At 40.2% G+C, this 24,499-nt stretch overlaps 1 protein-coding gene across 2 annotated transcripts in view; it reads left to right on the forward strand.

Annotated features, from left to right (window-relative positions):
• The window catches only part of Pcca (propionyl-CoA carboxylase subunit alpha), a 370,367-nt gene that overhangs the window by 136,146 nt on the left and 209,722 nt on the right, over positions 1-24,499 (forward strand). For both annotated transcript variants that reach the window (XM_042285330.2, XM_006978778.4), the window contains exons 10-12: positions 4,272-4,374; positions 9,563-9,657; positions 13,000-13,150. In XM_042285330.2, coding sequence (XP_042141264.1) covers positions 4,272-4,374; positions 9,563-9,657; positions 13,000-13,150 — 349 coding nt within the window. The remainder of the gene's footprint in view (positions 1-4,271; positions 4,375-9,562; positions 9,658-12,999; positions 13,151-24,499) is intronic.

The following is a 24,499-nucleotide window of genomic DNA, read 5'->3' on the forward strand; positions in this document are numbered from 1 at the left end:
GGCAGAATCATGATCTGGAGCCAGGAAGCCAGTGAGGAGGTGGCTGCAATAACCGTGCTGGAAAACGGGGCTGGGAGCTTTCACTTGTGTGATAGGATGGAGGTGCTGAGAAAGTGAGGTCAGGAGTACAGACTTGTGCCTATGACCCTGTAGATGAAATTCTAAATGGTCTTATTAAATAAGAAACACAGAGTCAAATAAAGAGTTAAAAGACCAGAGATAGAGCAGTAGCCAAGAGCTGAGACCACCTTATCTTACCACTTGCTGCTGTCCTTTCCCTGAGAGAGCTTCTTCCTGTGTCCTGTCCTTTTATTGCCTTTCTGTACTGCCTTCTCATTGGCTGTAAACCCAACCACATGACTTCCTCGTCACTGCCTGTCTATACAGACCTCCAGGTCTCTATGGTTGGTACTGAGATTAAAGGCGTGTGTCTCCATGCTGGCTGTGTCTTTGAACACACAGAGATTCTGCTTTGTCAGACTTGTCAAAACAAAATTGCATGTTCTACAAAATGCATGTAATCGGATTAAGGGTGTGTGCTCCCACTACCAGACTTCTGCCTAATGGCTTGCTCTGATCCCCAGGCAACTTTATTTACATACAAATAAAATCACATTTCAGCACAAATAAAATATCACCATATGACCCTGACCTCAGTACCTGGGAATCTGAGGAAAAAATGTCTCTACAAATTTGAGGTTGGCTTGGGTTACATAATGTATTTGGTATTCTAGCATGGGCTAGAAAGTGATACCCTGTCTCAAACAAAACACAAAACAAGAGAGTTGTTAACTGATTTGATCCTGAGTGGAAATGATCGAAGATGGGTGAGCACTGTTTTAAAGTTATTTCGTCATCTTTTATGTTTGCTTTTAGTGTTTATGTAAATAAGCACACCATACAACTAACTCTGCTTTACTTGAGAATTCTGAAAGGCAAAAGTCCCAGTGAGAGACTAGTAGTTAGAGCAGGGGTGGGTTTCTATCTTCAGAAGAATGGGCACTGAAGAGGTGGCTCAGAGGCTAAGAACACCAGCTTCTGTTGCAGGGGGTCTGGCTTTGATTCCTAGCACTCACACAGTTAGACCAGTTGTCTCAAATCCAAGTGGACATCCCTCCTCCTTCTCTTTCCTGACTCAGTCTCAGAAATCCCTGTTTCTCATACACTGTCATCTATTGATTATCAGGGGCCTATGCTTCTGAACTGCAGCACAGGGTGTGTCTGTGACTGTACTTTGTCACGCAGAAGGGGTGAGGTAAGATATCTCTGGAGACACAGTTGTGTCATCTCTGGACAGAAGGTCTGCTACCTTTCTTTACAGGAAGGGTGGGAAAGGATGCTGATGGGAAAGGATGCTGATGACAGCTGAGTTTGGTGAGAGAGGTGTGCTTTCGGAACCTGATTTTTGTCTCATTGTTTTCCCCCTTTCCATTTCATTGGAAATCTAGCACTTTTTAAAAGACAGGGTCTCACTTTGTAGTCCTGGCTGACTTAGAACTCTCTATAGAGACCAGGCTGATTCCAAACTCAGATCGGCCTGTCTCTGCCTCCAGAGTGCTGGAATTAAAGGTGTGTGCCACCACTCTATACAACTTAATTTTTAAAAATAATGACTCTCAGGACCTCTGATTTCCTATCAGCTATTTCTCCAGGTGACGCTGACTGAGCAGCATATTTTTTTATGGGGTATCTTGGCAGTGAGTTTTGATGCCCCCTTGTTGATCTATGAGTTTGAGTTTAGAGTTTAGTGTTCAGAAGTCACTCTGCCTATTCATGCAGCATCGTCTGGTAAATGTTTTAGTCTTTTAGTTAGTACGTGATACACATAGTTAGTACGTGGTTAATAAAAATAGATAATTTTCTACCTAAAAATTGTCTTCAACATGATGAGTGAACTATCCCTGTAGAAGGTGAGTAGAAGTTCAATACTAGGTTCGTTGATGGATACTTTTGTTTAAAAAGCTGTTCCATATCCTCTGTTTATTTAGAAAAACAAATAACAAAACAAAACAAAAACCAAACACAAACACCGAAGTCTAGAAGAGTTCAGAGATCGGCCCAGGGGCCGTGGCCGTCTCCGGTAGTGATGGGGTGCCAGTGCCACAGCACACTTGTCTGCCTTCTCCTTTCCATCTTCCATCCTGAAGAAGAGGCTTCTTATTACACAGTCTGCAAATATTTTTTATTCTTTGGATGCAAGTACAAAAATATGTACTGGGTACCTTGCTTGGTGAGTGATAGTTATTTTTTAATTAACAAGTGAAAGTAACAGGTTTGTGTTTGGTTGCTGGTGTAGAACCCAGAACTTGGCGTGTGCCAAGCTTCTGCTCTGAGCAATATGCTCAGCCTGGAGGATGCTCTTAACACAACTTTCCTTTAGCTCCAAAGTATACCTGTGATGTTTTCAAACTTTGTATTTTATTTTGATGACTTTGATATTTTACTTTTGATGTTCTTAAAAGCAAAATGAAAGATTTTTGTCATTACATTAGAGGCAAACTGTAAAGTGCTTTGTTATTCTCTTTATGAATTATAATATCTATCCCATCTAATAAAACTTTGGTTATATGGTACTGAAAACAACAATTCATTGACTTCCAGTTTCTTTGAAGTTTGTAGTCTGCCCAAGTCTGAACACACTTTTCCTAAATCAAAGATACAGTGGAAGACTAAGAAAACCCAAGTAAGACCTTTTTTCTGAGGAAGCAGAAATGGGAGATTTCCCCCAGGTTTGGAAATATGTCTGCTAGGTCCCTTCTGTACTGTGCACTTGAGGTGCAGACACAAACACATCAGATAAATTAACACTGCCAGATGCACTGTTTGTACACTAGAGGATTAGAAGAGACTGGCTTTAATGTTTTATGTTCAATACAAGTACTGAATATGAAGACAGACTTGGTTAGAATAAAGGTAATTACATTTTATGTTTCAAATATGTAAGTGAATGAACAAAAATTTTCAGTTACTTTTAGACAAGTTTGAAGTGTTTTTTCCTTTCAAATTGTTTACATTTACTTATTTTATTCACGCGTGTGTGTGTGTGTGTGTGTGTGTGTGTGTGTGTGTGTGTGTGCGCGCGCGCGCGCGCCTTAGAGTGTGCACATGCTATGGTGCATGTGTGGAGGTTAGAGGACAACTTGTGGGAATCTGCCCTCTGAGTACTAGAGATCAAACTCAGGTTATTGGGCTTGGTGACAAGTACCCTTACCAGTTGAGCTATACCACTGAATCCTAAGTTTGAGTTAGCTTTTTATTCATTCATTCATTCATTCATTCATTCATTCATTTGAGATAGGGTCTAACTATGTTGTTCTGCTTAGCCCAGAATTCACTATGTAGGCCACGCTAGCCTTGAACTTACAGAGATGTACCTGCCTCTGCCTCCTGAGGGCGATGATTAAAGGTGTGCACCAACATGCCTGTCCTGAGTTTGAGTTAAGTTTTGAGTGTTAATGAACTGACCAAATAACCCCATTTTATATGTATCTAGTAAACCTATTTTAATGATGTAATAATGATTTAAATTAGTTTTGGAATCAAATAGGAAGCAATAATTAAATCTATACTTTTTCCCCCTCAAAACTTGTCCTTTCTGTTTAAATATTTTAAGCCATTTTAAAGAAGATGCAGCTCTAGTGACCTGTGTGGTGTTGGGGAGACAGCTCTGTTTCTGGCCCTGGACACACCTCACAGCTGCAATTCACTTTTGCTCCCATAATTGTATAACTTGCCAGGCCCTTTCCACTCTTGTGTGTGTCTTCTAATTTCTAAGCCAAATATATTGTTTTGCAAGTATATTAAAAAAGTTACTTTTATTTTATGTGTATGGATGTTTTGCCTGCATGCATGTCTATTCCCTACATTCATGCAGTGCCTGTGGAAGGCAGAAGAGGGTATCAGAACCCTTGGGACTGGAGTTGTGAGCTGCTATGTAGGTGATGAGAATGGAACCTGGGTCCTTGTGAGGAGTAACTGGTGCCCTTAATTGCTGAGCAGTCTGTCTCTCCAACATTGCTAGTGTGTTTAAAGGTTGGTGAAACAAGAATCATAGTCTTGTTTCCATGGAAAATTAGTGATGACTAGAACCTTAAATAAGGAGCCCAAGGTCACAGAGCTGTAAGTAGAAGTTGCTGCTCAGGTTAGTTTAGTTTCTGTATGTCCACTGAGTCTGTTCCAAGTTTGTTCTGAATTAAGATGAAGCAAATACTGTTTTCTATGGGGAAGACTATCTTTTATTTGCTAGTCTAATTGTCCTTTTTGTTCCACAGGGATGGTTTTAGATTTTCATCCCAGGAAGCTGCTTCTAGTTTTGGTGATGATAGACTACTGGTAGAAAAATTTATTGATAACCCTCGTCATATAGAAATCCAGGTTAGTACTGTTCAAGATACCTTCTAATGGTTGAGACTAAGACTATGCTAGGATGCTAGAATGGTTGTGGTCTGGATTGAAATGATAGAGAAACCCACCCCCCAAACACAACCATCTAAAATGAGTGAACAGGCTAAATACATTCTACTGTGGAATCATCCAGTCTCTTCCAGGACTGGATCATCGGAGGCAGTTTTTAAGAGGAATAATAATGTATGCCATTAATGCATTGTCTTAGGGTTTCTATTGCTGTGAAGAGAAACCATGATCATGACAACTCTTATAAGGAAAACATCTTATTATGGTGGCTTGCTGGGGGATGTCTTTCTGTATGCTGTGAATATATGTTGTTCCCATTGGTTAATAAATAATCTGCTTTGTCCTATGACCAGTCATCTTAGAGGCAGGTGGGAAAGGAGAGAGACAGGAAAGAGAAAGGTGGAGTCTGGGGAGAAGCCAGCCTGCCGCCCATGGAACAACATGCCAGCAGACCTGTAAGCCAGAGAACATGTGGCAAAATATAGATGAATAGAAATGGGTTATTTTAAGATATAAGAGCTAGCTAGAAAGAGACCTGCCACAGACCATACAGTAGTAAAAATTAAAAGCCTTTGTGTGTTTACTTGGGTCTCAGCAGCAGTGGACTGCAGGTCAGATAGATTTGTTTGGGGGTGGTGGTGGTACTGGGCGAGACCTGAGAAAACCTTCTGGCTATAATGCCTGGCTTACAGTTCAGAGATTCAGTCCATTATCATCATGGCAGGTGGCATGCAGGCAGACATAGTGCTTGAGAAATAGTTGAGAGTCTTACATTTTGCAGGCAACAGGAAGTGGTCTGAGACACTGGGTGGTATCTTGACCATGTATGAGACCTCAAAGACTGCTTCCACAGTGACATAAACTTTAACATAGTAAAATTACATATAACAGAGCAATTATCAAGCAAAAATTACAGTTACAATAACTAGTCTATTTATAATATCTAGTCTATTTGTATTTGGCAAAATTAAAGAAAATATTCTATCTATCCTATATTTGTAAGTCTAAAATTTCATATCTAACTTATCTTTTATCATGACTAAGGAAATTACAACTATCTAGTCTCTAACTACATCAAAGACCTCAGAAGGATATAATATTACCTGAGAAACGGGAGAAGGACGCAAGCAACTTTTGGGAATCTTGCGAGAGTAGACAGAGACAGCTGGCAGCCTGGACAGTTATCCAAAGTTCCTCTGTAAAGTTGGGGCATCTGTCTTCAGCCCACAGGCCTAGAGTCTCTCAGCCACTTCTCTCTGTGTCCTGTAGAATGTCTGGCATTTTCCTCTGTGATGCAGGAACCTGAAGGACCATTTTGCACCTTTCTATGGGTCCTGCATGTCCAATCGATCAAGCAGTCCAGGCAAGAACAGTTTCTTGCCCAAATGGCTATTTTTGCCAAGAAGAAGATAAACTCCATATAGAGTGTCTTTGATGCCCATCCTCCTCTCTGAAGTTAATTGGTGCTGCCAGAAGCAGGGATGTCTCATCGTCCAGAAAGTCTAAATTTTTAAAACATTTTAAATGTCATATTTTGTAGTGTTTGGAGTGTTTGGAGACTATCTACCTAATTGAATTATATCTATGTATACCTAGAAAATTTAACATGACTGTAAGTTTGACTATCATAGAAGCCTAATTATTAATCTGTATTTCTTAATTATCCATTACAATCTAAATGAGTTACATAAACATAATACCTTAAACAAGAGTAGAAATATATATATGGTAGAATAAAATCAACTCTAAATTTGTATCAATAAACTAAAATCCATAGCAATGTAAAACATTTTACACAAGTTGCTCTTTAAAAGTAGGTTCAATAATCCACCCTTTTATCCTATCATATCTATATCCTATATTTCCATATGAGCTTAGACTTTTTACGTTCCTTAAGTCTCCATGTAAATTTTAGACTTCACCCATTAACCTGGTTCCTCCCTAACACAACTGTGAAGATTTGGATTTGGGTTGTATTGATTCTAGATTGACTTTTCTGGTTAGTCCATGAACCTAGAGTAGCTCATCGTTAGCATATGTGTCTTTGGTAGTCCTCTCCAGCAGTGTTTTGTAGTTCTAAGTGTGAAGGTTTTATGTGTCTTTCGTTAATCTTTTCCCCTTGACATTTGTTCATTTGACACTTTGCTGTGTTAGCCACTTTAGAAGTTTGATTTGGCATTTACTTGTTGCTCATGTAATAGAAACAGGTTATTTGTGGGCATTGGTCTTAAACCATGCATCTTTCCTAAATCCTTTTAAAATTTGTGTCTTTAGATCTTGTGCTGAGTGAGAAACCATCTCAGATGCAGAGGTGGAAAACACTGTTCAGCTGCTAGGAGCCCATTTACACCACTTGATCTTGAGATGCCCCTCTTTCCTGAGAGACCATGGCTCCTTGAGGGTGGAGATGAGGTCTCAGTCTTTTGCTGTTCAAACAGCTAGGCCTTTGTCTTTCATTAGTATTTCATCAATATCCAACAAATTTTGTTAGTTAAGTTGTTATACATCTACATTAGTCTTTTAGTTTAATTACTTTTGACCTACCCATCTGGGTTGTGTTCTTAAACATAAGTAAGTCTATCCCCTCTTAGCTTAAATGGGTAACCCAGATGTTTCCCCCATCTGATCTGTCTTAGGTTTTTTTTTTTTTTTTTTTTTTGTTTTTTTGTTTTTTGTTTTGTTTTGTTTTGTTTTCTGAGACAGGGTTTCTCTGTGTAGCTTTGCGCCTTTCCTGGAACTCACTTTAGAGACCAGGCTGGCCTCGAACTCACAGAGATCCGCCTGCTTCTGCCTCCCGAGTGCTGGGATTAAAGGCGTGCACCACCACCCGGCTGTCTTAGGTTTTTAAAAACTATTCACTTTTCAGTTTTTGTGAGCTTATTTGTATTAGATAGTTTATGTATATAGGGCTGTTTTAACAATTCTATCTCCAGTGGGGACCAAGTAGTATCTGTTTACCCTGCCTCATAAAGACCCAGTGACAAACCAGAGATTCCCCTGGGAAATCAGTCAATTTATTAGGTTTACTTATAGAGCATGAGTGAGGGGTTATTGGCAGGAGTGTGGGTGACCCTAAAGTGGCCACATTGCAAGGTCTACATCTAGCATGGATGATGGCTTCCCCATGATGGTGCAGATGGGGCCCCCTTCTGTTTTGTCTTTTCCAGCCTGTATACTCTAGACCCTCCCAAGACCCAAAGCCACATGTAATTAGAGCAGAATTATATACAAGTAGCTGGGAAGGATGGCTGGAATGTCAGGCGAGGGTTCAGTGACCCTCTCTAGCCCCTTGTTCTATGAGGGAACATCAGCAGTGAACAAGCACAGCTGTAGTGACAGTTTCCTGCAGACAGACAGCAGTTTGACTCACAGGACAGTGTTGTGTAATAAGGGTAGTTCACAGAAATCAAGTCCATTTTTCCTGTCTCCTGGAACTCTGTGTTCTGCCCTTAGATGATGTTATCCATTTCTTGAATGTCTCCCCACAGTCTGGGAAGTGTATCTGTGCATGTCAATCACCTGTTAATTTTCATACAAGCTGTTCTATCCTGTGTCCTTTCTCAGGTGTACACTGGCAATGTAAATAACTGCTCTGTTTTATATCCTCACGGCCATGATTCTTAACTAGAGAACCACTGTCATTCCCCAGGCTGGGTTCAGGGATCCTCAAGGGCATGCATTATCATGAAGCCTCTTGAGGAACTAGTGGTGTGACTCTATCCCATTCAGCACATGTATCTATAAAGGGTTATAGTCAAAATAAAATAACTCTCAAGGGTAAGAATCATCTTTCCCTTATAAGTGTGTTTTATTCATGTTTCCCAGTGTATATCATTACGTGTTTTTTAAAAATGCTTGATAAATTCCCCGAGCTTTTAATTTTGATTTTGTATGTGTGGATATTTTGCCAGCACATATGTCTGTGTGCACCACTTGTGTGCCAAATTCCTTACACTTTTTAGAGCAATCAAGGAGACTATATAGAATTAGAGAAAACAAACACTCGATTCTGTATTTGAGTCTTTTTTTTTTTTTAACAGTTTCAAGTGCTTTTTCAGATTCTTAGTTATTTTGGCTTTATTTCTTGGAGACTAAATGTACTTTTACTTCCTTGCCAACAAGAGTTTAAATAAAGAGGTTGAGAGTTATTTTGAGGGATTAAAATATTTTTAGATGTACCTCATGCAGCTACCTTGGAGTCTTAGAAGTAAAATGCCAATCTACTGGCATCCGATGACTCTAAAATTTTCCTTTATTACTTGAAATGATTTTTGAGCTTAGAAAGGCTTTATTCCCAGAAAATGTTTCAGCCATACATTTGTTATTTATTTTATCACTAACTATGCCTGTCATAAGTATGATTTTTTCACCAGCCATATAAACATAAAGATGCTACTTCTATTGGCTCTCTGTAATGCATGGAAAAACAGAATAACAGAATGCCTTGCAGGGAGGCTGGATAGATAGCTGCTTGGTGTTAAAATTAGTGACTCAGAGCTCTTAAAACAAGTCTGTGACCCTAAAACATGTGTTCAGAAATATTGGAACAACTCTGAATGATTCATCTCCAGCTGAGTGTCGTGTTTTCTCCGGTAGCCCTAGTTCATTTCTTCTTATCACAAATGGAGAGCATCATGGTGTATTGTGGACTAGCTCCCAGCCATTTTTTTCTAGTTCCCTCTAACAAAATAAGCCATGGTAAAGTTATCCACATACAAACAACAATGTATTGGCGATAGATTCATAAACTACCACTTTCTAACAGACATTTGATAAGAACAGCAGACAGGCTTGGGTAGTGATGGTGTCACCACTCCATTAGTGACCAGAAGACATGGCCCTGGCAGCACTGATATTTCCTTGCTTTCACAGTGGCTCCTGACCTTTTAGCCATTATTAAGTGACACTCATATGCCTGTCTGTGTGCTTGAAATGCAACATGAGAATCTTTCTCCTCAGATATTTTTGCTTGTAATATTTTATTGTTTTCTAAAATTGTAAATATACTTGTCTTCTGTCAACCTAATATGTGTTTTGAGAGCTATGTGTATTCTCTGAGGTCTTGATATTAAAAATCAAGAGGAGTTATATGGGGAAGCATTAACAGGTACACCCTCACTGGGGGTTTCTCAAGTGTTACCTCTCTCAGGTTTTAGGTGATAAGCACGGCAATGCTCTGTGGCTCAATGAGAGGGAATGCTCAATCCAGAGAAGAAACCAGAAGGTGGTAGAGGAAGCACCAAGGTAAGAGTCACCTCAGAGAGCACCTATAATGCTTTTAAGGATTTTCTGGATTACATTTTTTTTTATTTGCTAAAATTACCTTAATATAAACTTGAATGGCTATTTCTATATTAATGATTTGTAATCTGTTACCTAATTTCCCTCAGTACTTTAGTCCATGAGAAAACACTTGAAAAAGAAGTAGGTTTTTGTTAGAAGAGAGAGTTGGATAGATAGCAACTGTGGCTTGTTTAGGCTTTGGGGTTGTGCAGAACCTGCCAGTGTCCCCGGGATGCCTGGAATAGATGGGCTTTGTGACAGACACATTAATAAGGCTGGTCCTGTGTCTCCCTGCTGCGGAAGTACTTCTAGACACAGTTCTTGAAAATCCCCTGACTCTCTAGAGCTCCTCTGGTGGCTCCCGGCAGCTGCAGGAGGTTTTGTGAGGCTGTTTCATGGACTTTCATTTTTCAGTTAATACTAGGTTGGTATTTATGTATATCCTGGTATTCTCTTTTTTCTTAAAATCCCCAGTTAACATTGAATATGGTGGCAGTACCTGGGAGACAGAGGCAGGTGGATCTATGAATTTGAGGTCAGCCTGGTCTACATAGGGAGTTGTAGGCTACCTAAAGCTACATAGTGAGACCTTTGTCTCAAAAAAACCAAAAAGAAAAATGAAAAATATTCCCAATTGAAGCTAGGCATGGTGAAGCATCCTTATAACCTTAGCATCTCAGAGGTAGAAGCAGGAAGTTCACCGTGAATTCAAGGCAGCCTGTGCTACATAGTGAGTACCAGGACTGCCAAAGGGTACATTGCAAGACCTTGTCTCACAAATCAAAATTAGGCAACCCCTCCAAAACTAAAAAACAATACCCAGTTGAATGTATGTGGTTGTTTTGAATTGCCAAGCACTAAAATATATATCTAATTGTAATTGTAATGTGCAAAGCCAACATGCCTTTATAGAACGTGTATAGTATCTCAAAAGAGTATATATGACTATGGGTCAATTTTAAATCACAATGTAAAATTAATACCTATTTTAGATACATTAGTTAAAAATATGAGGTAGTATGGTGTTCTTAAAATATGGTATGTTAGTTGGACGGTGGTGGCGCATGCCTTTAATTCCAGCACTTGGGAGCCAGAGGCAGGTGGATCTCTGTGAGTTTGAGGCTACCCTGGTCTACAGAGTGAGGTCCAGGACTGGTACCAAAACTACACAGAGAAACCGTGTCTCGAGGAAAACAACAACAACAACAACAACAACAAAAAAAACATGATATGTTAATCCTTTGACATTGCTGTCATTTAGTGTTGGGGGGAGGGTCTACATCACCTCCCTTGATTCTCTGTCCTGTGACTGCATTGCCAATTGAGTACATAGAAACTGTGCTGCTACTAGGCAAGGTTTATGGTATAGGAGAGGATAAGACCAGAAAGGGCAAAATTGAGTAGTGTTGTTGGTGGTTGTTTTCCAGGTTTCTCTATGCCTTTATTTATTAGGGCACTGCAGAACTATATTTATAATAAGAAAGACCTTAATGCCTGAAGCCACCAAGTAATCCCAATATCACCCTCAGGGGAGGATAGAGTACACTTTCCATTTACTAATAAGGTAGGCTTTGTCCCTATGGCAATCCAGATGACTATTGAAGGCTTTACACTGTCAGTTTATATGGAATTGAAATATAATACTAGTGTTAAAAGACACTGTAGGGTTGCATGCAGCTCAGCCTTCAACTTAAGGAATGAGACAGGAAAGTGCCCAACTCTTTGGCCAAAAAATGAGAGGTGGGACAACAGATTAAAAGCATCTTAAAATGTTAAAAAAAAATCAGCCAAATACATTCTAGTCCTTATTTGTATCTTGATTCAAAGAAAACTAGTCTTTATAATGATATTTACAAGGTAGTCAGAAATTTGGAATACTGACTGACTACTAATTAAACACTGACAGGCTATTAAGGAGTTTTTGTGTTACAAAAAATTAGTTGCAAGCATAAAGAGATGGGAGTTTCTTTTGATGAAGCAGTCCCTAGCTTCAACTTTACTTAAACAAACAACCCCAAATTCCCCAGACAAACAAAAACCAGTGAGTCGGGTAGGAAAGTGGGTGTGTAACATAGGTAAGCAAAGTGTGGCTCTGTATAAATGATTATGTACCAAAGAAAGGCGCATACAAGTTGAGCATCCCATCCCATCATGAATATTATACAGCATGTCTAACAGATGTTATTGAAGGATTGCATCAACCTGCAAATAGAAATGTAGTTAATGTTGATCTCTTGTGTAGAACCAGGATCTAAAAGTACTGGTTATTTGACATTCTCTCTCTATCAAACAAATACACACACACACACACACACACACACACACACACACACACACACACCTTCATTTAAACAATTTTTAAACAAGCATTTACAATGTTTGTTGAAAACATTTATCTTGAACTGCCTGTGGAGAACGACAGGCATTAGAGGTTTATTCGATGCAGAAAGGCATTGTGGACACTGAATTAGCAAATACCAAGCTGTTTTTCCTAGGGAAAATACAGGTTTGGGCTCCTTGAGCCTCAGGCCATAGCATTTTCACATAACATGCAAATATGACTTACATACTTGGTCAGTGTAGAACCTTGTTTTCTCTATGTTCAGGTTGAAGAGCACCTTATTTAACAGTAGTGCAAGACTGCAATATATTTATTTCTAGGCTTACCTCACATGTAGGCTTCCTCCATGAGACATTTCATGGCCATCATGCTCTTAGGAGCCCAATAGCACTTAAGCATGAAAGTCAAAGATCTCTCAAGCAGTGAATTGCCCCCTTTCTCTTTCTCTCTCTCCTTGGGGATGACAGTGGTTAAATATAAGTCCTAGAATAGGAAGACAGAGCATATTTGTTCATCCTCAGCTTTTGACAGTTTTCTTCTCTCTGCTTGTTCATGTGTGCATAAAGGTGCTGCACATCTGTGATTTTAAGGGTATATAAGTTATTGTAGGTAGGCAAGTTTGCACGTACAGAATCTGTGAAGAATGGAGATAGTATATGTCCATTTCCATAGTTATTTCCATCTACTTTTAGCTTGAAGCAACTCCTAATATATATGTTCAGTTTTACTAGGTAAAGGTTGGTTAGTTCATTTTAGAAATGAAGTTGTAGGGAAATGTGAAAGGATTAAATGTTCCATAAAAATTTGATGTTGGATTGGTGAAGCATGTCATACATGACACAGTGTGTGCTATGAAACACGATCAGCTCCTAAACTGGTACAAAAGGATCTACATAGCAGTTTTATGTAAGCCCATAAAAGATTACTGGAGGCCTTACTCCGAGTGCTTTGTCTATTTGTAGCATTTTTCTGGATCATGAGACTCGCCGAGCAATGGGAGAACAGGCTGTGGCTTTGGCTAAAGCTGTGCAGTATTCCTCTGCTGGAACTGTGGAATTTCTCGTGGACTCCCAGAAGAATTTTTATTTCTTGGAAATGAACACAAGACTCCAGGTAACAACACCTGTTTTCTTTCTCTCCATGCTCTGTGCCCCTCCTCATTCTTTTTCTTGTTTTGGTTTGTAATAAAATTTAAAAATCAGTGCCATAAACTTAAATGTTTTCTTTCTGTACTTGTGCTGAGACACCTGCTAAGGAGATTAAGCAGCCCCCTGACTTAATTGAAAAAATTGTATGTGTGTGAGTGTTGGCCTGTATATGTGTATGTGCACCACATGCATGCAATGCCCTGAGAGGCCAGGAGAGGGAGTCAGATTCCCTGGGACTGGAGTTACAGAAGGTTGTGAGCTGCCATGTGGGTGCTGAAAAATCAAATCTGGGTCCTCCAGCCCCTCACTCTATAAACTTAAAGGCTGATGTTTCGCCTCCTACTCAGTTATTATTCCTGATACTTGATACTTCATGTGGGAGATCTCTTTTAGTTTGCTTGATCTCTTTAGGATGAGCTATACTTGTCAGGACTTGTGTGCTGTTCAGAGAAGCTGGATGCTATAACAGAAAGAGATACATGCTTACAAAATCTTCCAGCGAGGTAGAGGAAAGGGATATAATGTGAACTTCTGGGAATAACTCTTCAAATTGCAGTGACACCCAAGTTTCCAGGGAACTGCCTCCGTTGCCCCAGTTAGGAAAAATCCAGTGGCCATCCTGATTTGTGACTTCTTGAGTTCTAGCTATGATCTCGGAGGTTACCACTGCTGTAACATGTGGCTTTATTTTCTTTCATTTCCCCCTCTTTACTTGAATGGTGAAATATATGTGTAAAAGTAGACAGAATACAAGCCTATTGTTGAATGAATTATTATGAAGCAGAACCATATAAGCACCAGCTGGGTCTAGTGGTGCAAATTGCCAGCATTTTTTGCCCATCTTGTTCCATCTCCCTCCATCGCTGGACTGTCTCCTGTTCTGGTGGAATCTTGAACATTGTCCTGTGTTGCCATACTAGTTTTACTAGCTATTTTTTGTTTTTAACTTTTGTTAATGGGTCATACAGTATTTATTCTTCGATGTTTGTGCAGTTAAAACAGGGAGTTTCATGTTACTTCATCTGACACTCACTGCTTTGAGAAAAATGCCAGTTTAAAGTTTATCTATTTAGCTTCTGTAGATACTTAATTTGTTTCCCATTTTACTCATTTAGTGAAATTATAAACTGGACCAGAGTCTGAGGTCAGGCTGTCAGCAGAGTCTGTTCCATCTTGAAGCTGAGCAAGAATCTGTTAGCCCATTGTTCTTTGCTTTGTGACAGCACAGCTCTATTCTCTGGCTCAGCTGTCACCTGGCTTTCTCCTTCAGTATTCCCATGTCCAAAGTTACCTCTTTCTAAAAGGATAATAGCCATCAGATTTTGGGGTCATTCCTTCCTCTCTAGTATAACCTTAACTTGATTATATCTGCTACTACTCTTTCCAAATAAGGTCATATTCACAGATTCTGGATGGACATGAATTTGGAGGGAATTCTGTTCACTCTGGTGCACTATTTATAAAACACATTTGGTCTGCCGAAGCAGAAAATATGTTGTGGTTTCATGAGACTGGGATGGATGGGTGTTCTGGATTGTGAAATGCCACCTTTAATAATAGAGACAATGTAAATCATACCGTGCCTGCCATTACATAGTCCACTCTGCTTCCATTAGGCCTTTAGTGGGGATGGTTTTGTGTGTGTGTGTGTGTGTGTGTGTGTGTGTGTGTGTGTGTGTGTGTGGCAGTTGAGTAGGGCTTTAATGTTTCTGTTGCTCTGATGGCCCTTTATCTGTCACCAGGGTGCCCAAGCACTTTCTTTGCTGCCTTTCCATGCTTAGCTTTAGCTGTCATTTGCTTCAGTGTGCTGTCTTCCTGGTCATACCTGTCCCCAGCACTTGGCACTTCCTTCCTGTGACATGGGAGTGATTGCAAGAGAGATGCTTCCTGTGCTTGGTTTTAACCAGTCCCTGTGGTGTTGGATGCTTGAGGTGGGTTTTCTTAGTGGCTCTGTGGTGGTATTGTGTTCCCCAAAATATTGTGCACCCTAATAAACTTACCTGGGGTCAGAGACAGAACAGCCACAATATTAAACATAGAGGATAGGCAGTGGTAGCACACGCCTTTAATCCTAGCATTCCAGAGGCAGAGATCCCTCTGGATCTCTGAGTTCAAGGCCACCAGCCAGGCATGGTGACACACTCCTTTAATCCCAAGACGTGAGCCTTTAAATCCCAGGGAGTGATGGCAGAAAACAGAAAGATATTTAAGGCGTGAAAACCAGGAACTAGAAGCATTTAGCTGGTTAAGCTTCTGGTTTTTGAGCAGCAGTTCAGCTGAGAGCCATTGGGATGAGGACACAGAAGCTTCCAGTCTGAGGAAACAGGACCAGCTGAGGAACTGGTGAGGTGAGGTGTCTGTGGCTTGTTCTGATTCTCTGATCTTCCAGCACTCACCTGGATACCCAGCTCTAGGTTTGTCTTATCAATAAGATTCCCTAAGATTCCTGCTACAGTTCTGTCCTTCCCTAGTGACGGGGAGCTAAGGGTTTGAATTCAGGGTGGTTTTCTCAAGAGCTCTTTATCTTTCTTTATTCTTTCACTCTTGATCTGTCTCTGAATACATTTTACATGCATCTCCATAAGCAGTTTATAATTTTTAAAGGCAAATTCTATCATTTTGTCTAGGCTTAGACAACATTATGAACTCTTAGGTATTTGTACCACCTTTTTTTTTTTTTTTTTAAACAGATTGGCCTTGAACTCCAGCCTCAAGTGAACTTCTGGCCCTGCTCCATATAGCTGGACTTGTTTTTGATATATTTGGACTTAAATTTAGTCTGTTTCAATGTTTCTGTTTTTCTTACCCCCATAGTTTTTCTCTTCTTGGATTTCCAATGCTTAGTATTTAACTTTATATTTCTACTGTGGTTTGAGAGCTGTGTGTACCTCTAAGCTTTTGTTAGAAACTTTGTCCCACAACAGACAGCTTTGATTTGTCCAAGTCAGGTCACCAGGCTTGCGAGGTGTGAACTTTGAATGTAATTGGCCCCCATAACCCCATAACTCCATAACCTCATAGGGAGTGACACTATTAGGAGACAGATAGATGGCTTTGTTGGAGGAAGTGTCACTGTGGGGGGCGGGCTTTGAGATTTCCTATGCTTAGGATCCCACCCAGGGTTTCAGGCAACATCCTGTTGCCTGCAACCTACAGGACACTCAGCTATTTCTCTAGCACTGTGCTTGCCTGCACACCACCATGCTCCACACCAGGATGGACTGAACCCCTGAACTGTAAGTGAGCCCCCTCAACCTCCTCACAGCAATAGTAAATCCTAGCTAAGACACAAGGCAGACACTCTTACCTGCTGGGCCATCTTGCTAATACTGCTTAAAATATTAAAAGTAAAAATTTTAAACAATTGATTATTTTCTTCTTTTTCTTCAGTGCATGTATACATATATATGTACATGGAATTCATAGGACTTCCTGAGTCTGCGGCTTAATGCCTCGCAACAGTTTTTGAAAAATCTCTATTGCTATGTCTGGCTTAATCTCTTTCTTCTGAACATTTAATTGAGGCCATTTCATCCCTATCCTGTCTTTGATAAATTGTCATCTCGCACAGAGGCCCTTGGCCTGCCGTCTGTTTTCTTGTGCTGTACTGAATGCATCATTCACCCGCTAGTTTATAGTTTCTGCTGTTTACACATCAAGATTTGATTCTTTAAAAATGCAGTTCAGTGCTTACTCTCTTTTCTCATCTCTTATTCAACAATTTATTTTTTTTAAACACAGTCAGCTTAGTTGTCTTATGGTATGTGTGACAGTTTCCATTTCTGAAACCCTGTGACTGTGCAGTCTGCTTGTTGACGCTGTTCACGTGCTGTGTAGAGGCTCGTATGCCTTTTTTTAAATCTCTGACTGCATGCTGCTTATTTAAATATTTATTTATTTATTTAATTTTATGTATATGAATGTTGTACATGCATTCAGGTAGGTGCACTATGTACATGCCTGCTGTTGGATCCCCTGCAACTGGAGTTACCAATGGTTGTGAGAAATGATGTAGGTATTAGAAACTGAACCTAGATTCTCTGTGACAGCAACAATGCTCTTGACTACTGAGTCATCTCTCCAGCCCCAGTATATTGGTTATTATTATTTTTTTGTGAATTCTTTTTAGCAGTTCATTGAAGTCTTAAGCGATGGATCTTTTCTTACAGAGATTTGTCATTGTTTTGTTTTTGCTGTATGCTCATGTGTAATAGTATTTTGTGGCACTAAGCGTAACCAGTTGAAAGTGAAGCTACTTGGGCTTCGGAGGGGTACTGAACCCATCTGCAGTCCAGCCAGGGGCTGATTCTCTTGTTCATCACTCTGCCCTTGAGGGTGTGCTCCTTCATGGCCTCCCCACCCCATGGAGGAGGTTTCTCTATGTCCTCTCTTGGGATGATCTTTCACCTTTATGGCTGTATTTTTCAATTGCTCAGTACTCCTAAAGGAGTAAACTACATCCCTAGTGTTACTTTGCACCTGGAGTGCACATGCCTGTAGAACAAACACGGCACCAGATGCTGTGCTTATATCCCTGCATGCTCGTCTGTTGGGTTTTGGCTGATAACTTCTTTCTTGTAGTCTTACTCTTTGAGTTTTTTTTTTTTGTTTTGTTTTTGAGACAGGGTTTCTCATTGGCTGTCCTGGAACTTGCTTTGTAGACCAGGCTGGCCTGGAACTCACAGAGATCCTACTGCCTCTGCCTCCCCAGTGCTGGGATTAAAGGCGTACACCCCCTCTTCCTGGCCTCTTTGATGTTCTTAAGAACATCCTCTCTTGTTACCTAGTCCCAAGTAACTATAAGTACAGGTTCCAAGCTGATGGCTTTAAGAAGTACATTATATATATGTGAGTGTGTGCCCTGACTCACCCCTGCCTGTCTTGTCCCCTAAGTGTAGCCTGTGCCTTGCCACCGCCTTATCTTTTTTTTTCTAAATGACACATGGCAGTGCTTCCCTGACACAGAGAACCTCACCAGTCACAGGATGAGCCTCAGCTGCAAGGTACTTGGCAGATGAGCATGCACATCAAATACTAACTAGTCCCATGAGTGTTATCACCAAAGTCTTAATCTTTGAGAGAAATATGAAAAAATTGCTAGTAGAGTAAAAATCTATCTGTCAAATAACAGATTGATTTTCAGCAGAAGTCATGTATTTAGCTGTATTTTGAGGCCAGTATCCTAAATATCTGTAGCATTTATTATTGACAGTAGTTGGATACTCCTTTTGAAATTGTATTTCTTAGCTCATATTCTCTGTGTGTGAATATCCTTACAATTTTGCCTTTTTGATATGAATTTGATTTTTTTTACAGTAATAGTTTTCTAATAAAGTGAATCTAATTAGATAATGAGCTAGGAAATCATGTTTTTTATTAAGATAGGGACTTCATTATTCCATGGTGAGAATAGTTGCTTGCAAAGGAATCTAGAAGGAAATATGTGATGAGAGAACATTTGTGTTTTGTTCCACAAAGACAAGATTGTTGGGTTAAGTACATGTTTTCATCTATGAAATTAACAGCCAATGTCTTTTATAGGGTGTGGTGGTATTGTGTTCCCCAAAATATTGTGTACCTTAATAAATTTATCTGGGGTCAGAGAACAGACAGCCACTAGATACAAAGGCTAGAAAATGGTGGCACTCACACCTTTAATCCTAGCATTCCAGAGATAGAAATCCCTCTGGATCTCTGTGAGTTCAAGGCCATATTGGAAATAGCCAAGCATGGTGACACGCCTTTAATCCCAGAAAGCCAGCCTTTAATCCCAGGGAGTGGTGGTAGAAAGTTGAAAGATATATAAGGCGTGAGAACCAGAAACTAGAAGATTTTGGCTGGTTAAGCATTCAGGCTTTTGAGCAGTAATTCAGCTGAAACCCATTCCGGATGAGGACTCAGAGGCCTCCAGTCTGAGGAGACCAGACCAGCTGAGGATAGGCGAGGTGAGATAGCTGTGGCTTATTCTGTCTCTCTGATCTACCAGCATGGACCCCAATAACTCGCCTCAGGTTTGATTTTATTAATAAGAACTTTTAAGATTCCTGCTACAATAGGGCAATTTGTAACTGTGTCCCCTACTCCCTGAGACAAGGTCTTGCTATGTTTCCTGGACTGACCTTAAACTCCTGGTCTCTATGATACTCTTGCCTTAACCTTCCTAGTAGCCAGCTACGTGTATTGCCACACCTGGCTCTTGTGTTTTTCTTTGTTACCTCATCTGTTTCTGGCTCACTTGTTTTAGCCCATTGTTTTTAAAACTTGCCTCACAGTTTTCTACATCAGGCAACTCTGCAGTTGGTTGAAATCGCTGGAGTACCTCAGTGCCTGTCTGCTCTTATCATGGATAGCTTGCCAGGAAATTCTATCACCTCAAGCATTACAAAATTGCTTTCGGGGTTCAGGGAGCTGGAGGTGGGGAGTCAAATTGGTAGAAAATTTCATTGTGTTAGTTCTGACAGTACTGAATCCTGTGCTATTTAACATCACCCTTGGATACAGTTCACTCCCAGTTAATATTTACTTACATTTCTTTTCTTGGATTTATTTGCCATGACTGTGACCCTGCCAGTTAGCAAGAATAAATGAGTTTTGCCTTCTTAGCATGTGTTTGTGTGTAGAGGGTGCTTGATAGTAAATAGGACAGAGTCATGAAGAACAAATCTTGAACTTCTCACAATATTGAGGAGGCCTTTCTTGCATGTTCCCTTTATGCTTATGTAATCTTGGGAGGCCTGGAACTTGTTGCAGGTCAAGATGCCTTTAAACTTGCTGTGATCCTCCTGCCCTGCCTCCTGAATGCTGGGATCATATGTATGTGCCGCCATGTCTGCTTTAAAATATTCTTGTTTTGATAGAAACTTTTCTTCTCTTTTTAATAAATTTACTTTCGTTATTTTAAAGTGTGTGTGTGTGTGTGTGTGTGTGTGTGTATGTATGTTTGTGTGTGTGTATACACGCATGTGCCCATAGAGGACAAAGGCATGAAATCCCTTGGAGCTGAAGTTACATGTGGTTGTGAGCCACTTGATGTGCTGGGAATTGAACTCCAAGAGCAGGAAATGTTCTTAACCCCTTACATTTTTTTTAAACAGTATATTTTCTCTTTCTAATTCTAAGATGAGATCTAATGCTTAAAGCACACACCAAATTCTGCAGTTCCTGCGATCTGTTTTTTCTTTAATTAGTGTATCAGCTTGAGCAGAGAGGGCTGTAATTTGCTTTGTTCCTTTCTTTTGAAATTTCCTGACAGGCTGGTCACTTTCCCAGCTTTAAGCCACATGTGATGTCTGGCAACAGAATGTGAGCAGCGTTTTCACTTGGTGGATGTTCCTAAGGGTGACATTTGAACTGACAAATTTTGTTTTTCTAGAGATGCCACTGAGAGTCACCACGTTGAGGCATGGATTCTTGGGTCAGATTTGTTCTCAATATGGTCAGCTGATGGTAGAATATCCTGCACGTCCTTAGATCCTTTTACACTGAGCAAAGTTTGCATGATCTCTTCTCTCTTTCTCTCTCCCTGCCCCCTTATCTGTCCATTCTCCCTGTGGCTGAGAAGGTCAGATATGCCCATAACTCTTGCATAAGGCCTGATTTTAATACCTGGTGGGTTCTATTGTGTGGTACAAGCCTCTCTGCCTGTGCATCCTACCAGCCCTTGCTACATGAAGTTGGCGCCTGGGCTCTGATGTTCTGTGAGCAGGTGGCTCTTCCTCACCTGAGTCAGAAGCCACTTAATCCCCAGCATGGGCATAAAAGCCTCATCACCAGTCACAGGCATTTCCCCTTTGTCTGTTGCCTGTCTTCTTGACTTTGTGTGTTGTTATTTTCTGATCAAAGTTACACTTTAAAACCTTCTCTCTGATGTAATTTGTGTCACTGGGACAGTTTGGGTTGCCCCTATTCTATGATAAACCAAAATCTGCCCTCCATGTTTTCTTCTAGAAGTCATTTTATATTTCATAATGGAGTCTCTCTGGAATAAGTTTTAAGACACTCAATTGATTCAACTATATCACATACCTGTTACTTTAGAAAACCTTTCTGCTTGTTTGGGGGCTAGTGCTCTAATGTTTTGGAGATAGTTCACTATCCAGGAGAACTATGCTTTTATTTTTACATGTTTAAAATTTAGTTTATTAGATTGTCTTATTTACATTTAATAAAAGAAATTAAAATAATGATGTTGCCAAAATATTGGAAAAATATTTATAATTTACCAGATATAATTTGTAAGAAAAATGATTATGAAAAACATTTTGCTATTGGTTTTTATTTTCTAATTTGAAATACTGTATTGTTTCCCTTTAATAAAACTTAATGGGAATTGACTATCTTTTCCCTAACTCTTCACTTTTGCTGTTTTTACTGTTGTTCTCATTAGCCCACCATTTGTTTTCTTATCTGTAGGCATGGCTCTCCTGGTTTGCATATTGGTATTTTAACTTGGATGCTCAGTGTAATGGCTAAAGAAACTCCATTTTATGCCAGGCATTCATCTTGGTACCCACTAGTCATCTGTCTCTTCTCTAGTCCTGGAAGATAAGTCCCAGTAACCCTAACTCAGTGACCTCCCACCCTAAAATGTATAGCCATGACCATCTACTTGTTATGATATGACGAACTGCTGTTTTGGCTTCTGTAACTTGCTTATGCACATACCCAAAGATTGTTTTGAGTTGCCTTAACCATTTAATTTGGCAGAACAGACCAGGTTTTCCTTGCTTACATAGATATTGAATGCCTTGTGTTTTTTTTTTTTCCTCTTTAAGAAACCTTTCCCATGCCTCTCCTTCCTGACATGCCTGAGATTCAGCTCAAAGGCTATTGTTCTGTTAGTACCTAATCAATAAATATTTTAGTTATAATTAGATTGAGTCAATGATCTTTTTGCAGGGGTCATAAACTTCATATCACTCAGCACCAATATCTTAACCACAGTTCACCATCAGTGAGCCCTTTGTTTTTATTCACCAATGATCAAGAATTCATACTTTATCATACCTATGGGTACTTTTTTCTTGTTAACTATTCAAGTGGGCAATAGAAAAGGCTACCCTTACAGGTTAAGAACATTTTACCTTGTTACAGAAGTTTGGGGGTTGAAATCAATTAGCATGTTGTTTCTTTTTGACCCAATATAAACCCCTGAGTAACTATTAAAACATACAAAAGAAAACGAGAGGAGGAAAGGTTCTTTAAACTAATGTGCTGTGTAGTGGTAAGAGGGTGATGTGTGACGGTGGAGCAGGGGATGGAGAGGGGCCTGAAACTTTGGGCAATGTGGTGGCTGCTTTGTCAACTTGACACAAACTGGAATCATTTAGGAAGAAGGAACCTCAATTGAGAAGATGCCTCTACTTGGTTGTCTTATGGATACTTATGGTACTTCTTTTTGGATTCATGATTGATGTGTGAGGGCCTCTAGGCTGGTGATCCTGCATTCTATAAGTAAGTAGACTGAGAAAGCCTCAAGGAACAAACCAGTCAGCAGCAGCCCTCCATGACTTCTGCATCAGCTCCTGCCTCCAGGGTTCCTGCCCTGTTTGAGTTTCTGGCCTGACTTCCTTCTGTGATGAACAATGATTTGGAAGCATAAGCCAAATAAACACTTTTCTTCCCAAGTTGCTTTTGGTAATGATGTTTTCCTATGGTGTTTTGAGTGTAGACTTCTGAATTGGAAATATTGATGCTGCCATGGCAGAGACATACAGTTACACATTTGCCAGCTACCGTGGAATGCATGGCTCCAAGAGTGAGCCCTGATGTAAACTGTGGGATTTAATTACAGCGTATTGTTGTTGACTCATAAATTGTCACAAGTTTCCATGCTAATGCTACATGCTTATAGTCTGGGAAAGCTGGATGGAGGTGGGAGAAGGGTGTATGGGAACTGTTCTGACAGTCTGTTAGTCTAGCAACCAGCATCTACTATGAAAAATCAGCTCTGTTAAATTTGTTGTTATATTGTGAACAACTTCATGTATCCTTTCTGAATCAAATTAAACATCATTCTGAATCAAAATTTCAATTGGAATCAAAATATTCTACATCAGTGATGCCCTCTGAAACAAAAATTCTTGCATCTTGCATCAAATTGTATCTGTATTACCTGCCCTATTTCTTTCCCTGTTTTCTCTCTTTCCTTTTCCTCTTTCTTTCCTTCCTCCTTCATTCTGTCATGTCTGAACTTTAGTCATTTCTTTCTGATAATTTTCTCTTTTTCAATATTTATTTTATTTCGTGTGTGTGTGTGTGTGTGTGTGTGTGTGTGTGTGTGTGTGTGTGAATGCCTGAGTGTATGTCTGTGTACCACGCATGTGCTGTGGAGGCAGAAAGGTATTTAAGGCGTGAGGACGAGGAACTATAGCCTGGTTAAGCTTTTAGGCTTTTGAGCAGCACAGTTCAGCTGAGATGCATTTGAATGAGGACTGGAAGATAAGTCCCAGTAACCCTAACTGAGTGACCTCCCACCCTGAGATGCATTTGGACAAGGCAGGCTTCCAGTTTGAGGAAACAGGATCAGCTGAGGAATTGGCAAGGTGAGGTAGCTGTGGCCTGTTCTGCTTCTCTGATCTTTCAGCATTCGCCCCAATACCTGGCTCCAGGTTTGATTTTATTAATAAGACCTTTTAAGATTCATGCTACATGCTGTAGCCCCTCAGAGGTCAGAAAAGGGTGCTGGATCCCCTGAACCTGCAGTTACAGACAGTTGTGAGCTGGCTGCCCTGTGGGTGCTGGGAGCTGTAACTGCATCCTCTGGAAGAGCAGTAAGTGCACTAACTGGTGAGCCATCTCTCCGGCCCCTGCGGGAGGCAGAGATTAATAAGAGTGAGAGAGCCATGGACTGCTGCAGCACAGCTCAAGCTTGCTCTTCCAGTGGTTCCCAAATGCCTTCTTGCCTAAAGTATTCTAGTGTAAGTACCAGATGTTATGTAATTTCTCATGACTACTGCACTGTTCCTTTTAACAACATACTACTGCACTGTGCCTTTTAACTGTTTTGTTTAGAAGGTTTTAATATTAAATTCCATCTTGGATCATATTATATCTTCTACTTTGAAGATCTTTTATAAGGCTGCTGCTTTTTTATTACACATGTGTGTGTCTGTGGCATGTGCAGGTGTATTTTTGCATGCACACATATATTTGTGTGCATGTGAGGAACTGAAATTGACATCAGGTGATTCCTTCAATCAATATCCACCTTATTGAGGCAGAGTCTCTTGCTGGACCTTGAGCATGCAGGTTTTGGCTAGTCTAGCTAGCTAGCCAGCTTGTCATGGAGCCCTGCCTCTGCCTTCTGAGTGGT

The sequence above is a fragment of the Peromyscus maniculatus genome, chromosome 9, assembly GCF_049852395.1.
Source record: "Peromyscus maniculatus bairdii isolate BWxNUB_F1_BW_parent chromosome 9, HU_Pman_BW_mat_3.1, whole genome shotgun sequence".
Classification (NCBI taxonomy): Eukaryota; Metazoa; Chordata; class Mammalia; order Rodentia; family Cricetidae; genus Peromyscus; species Peromyscus maniculatus.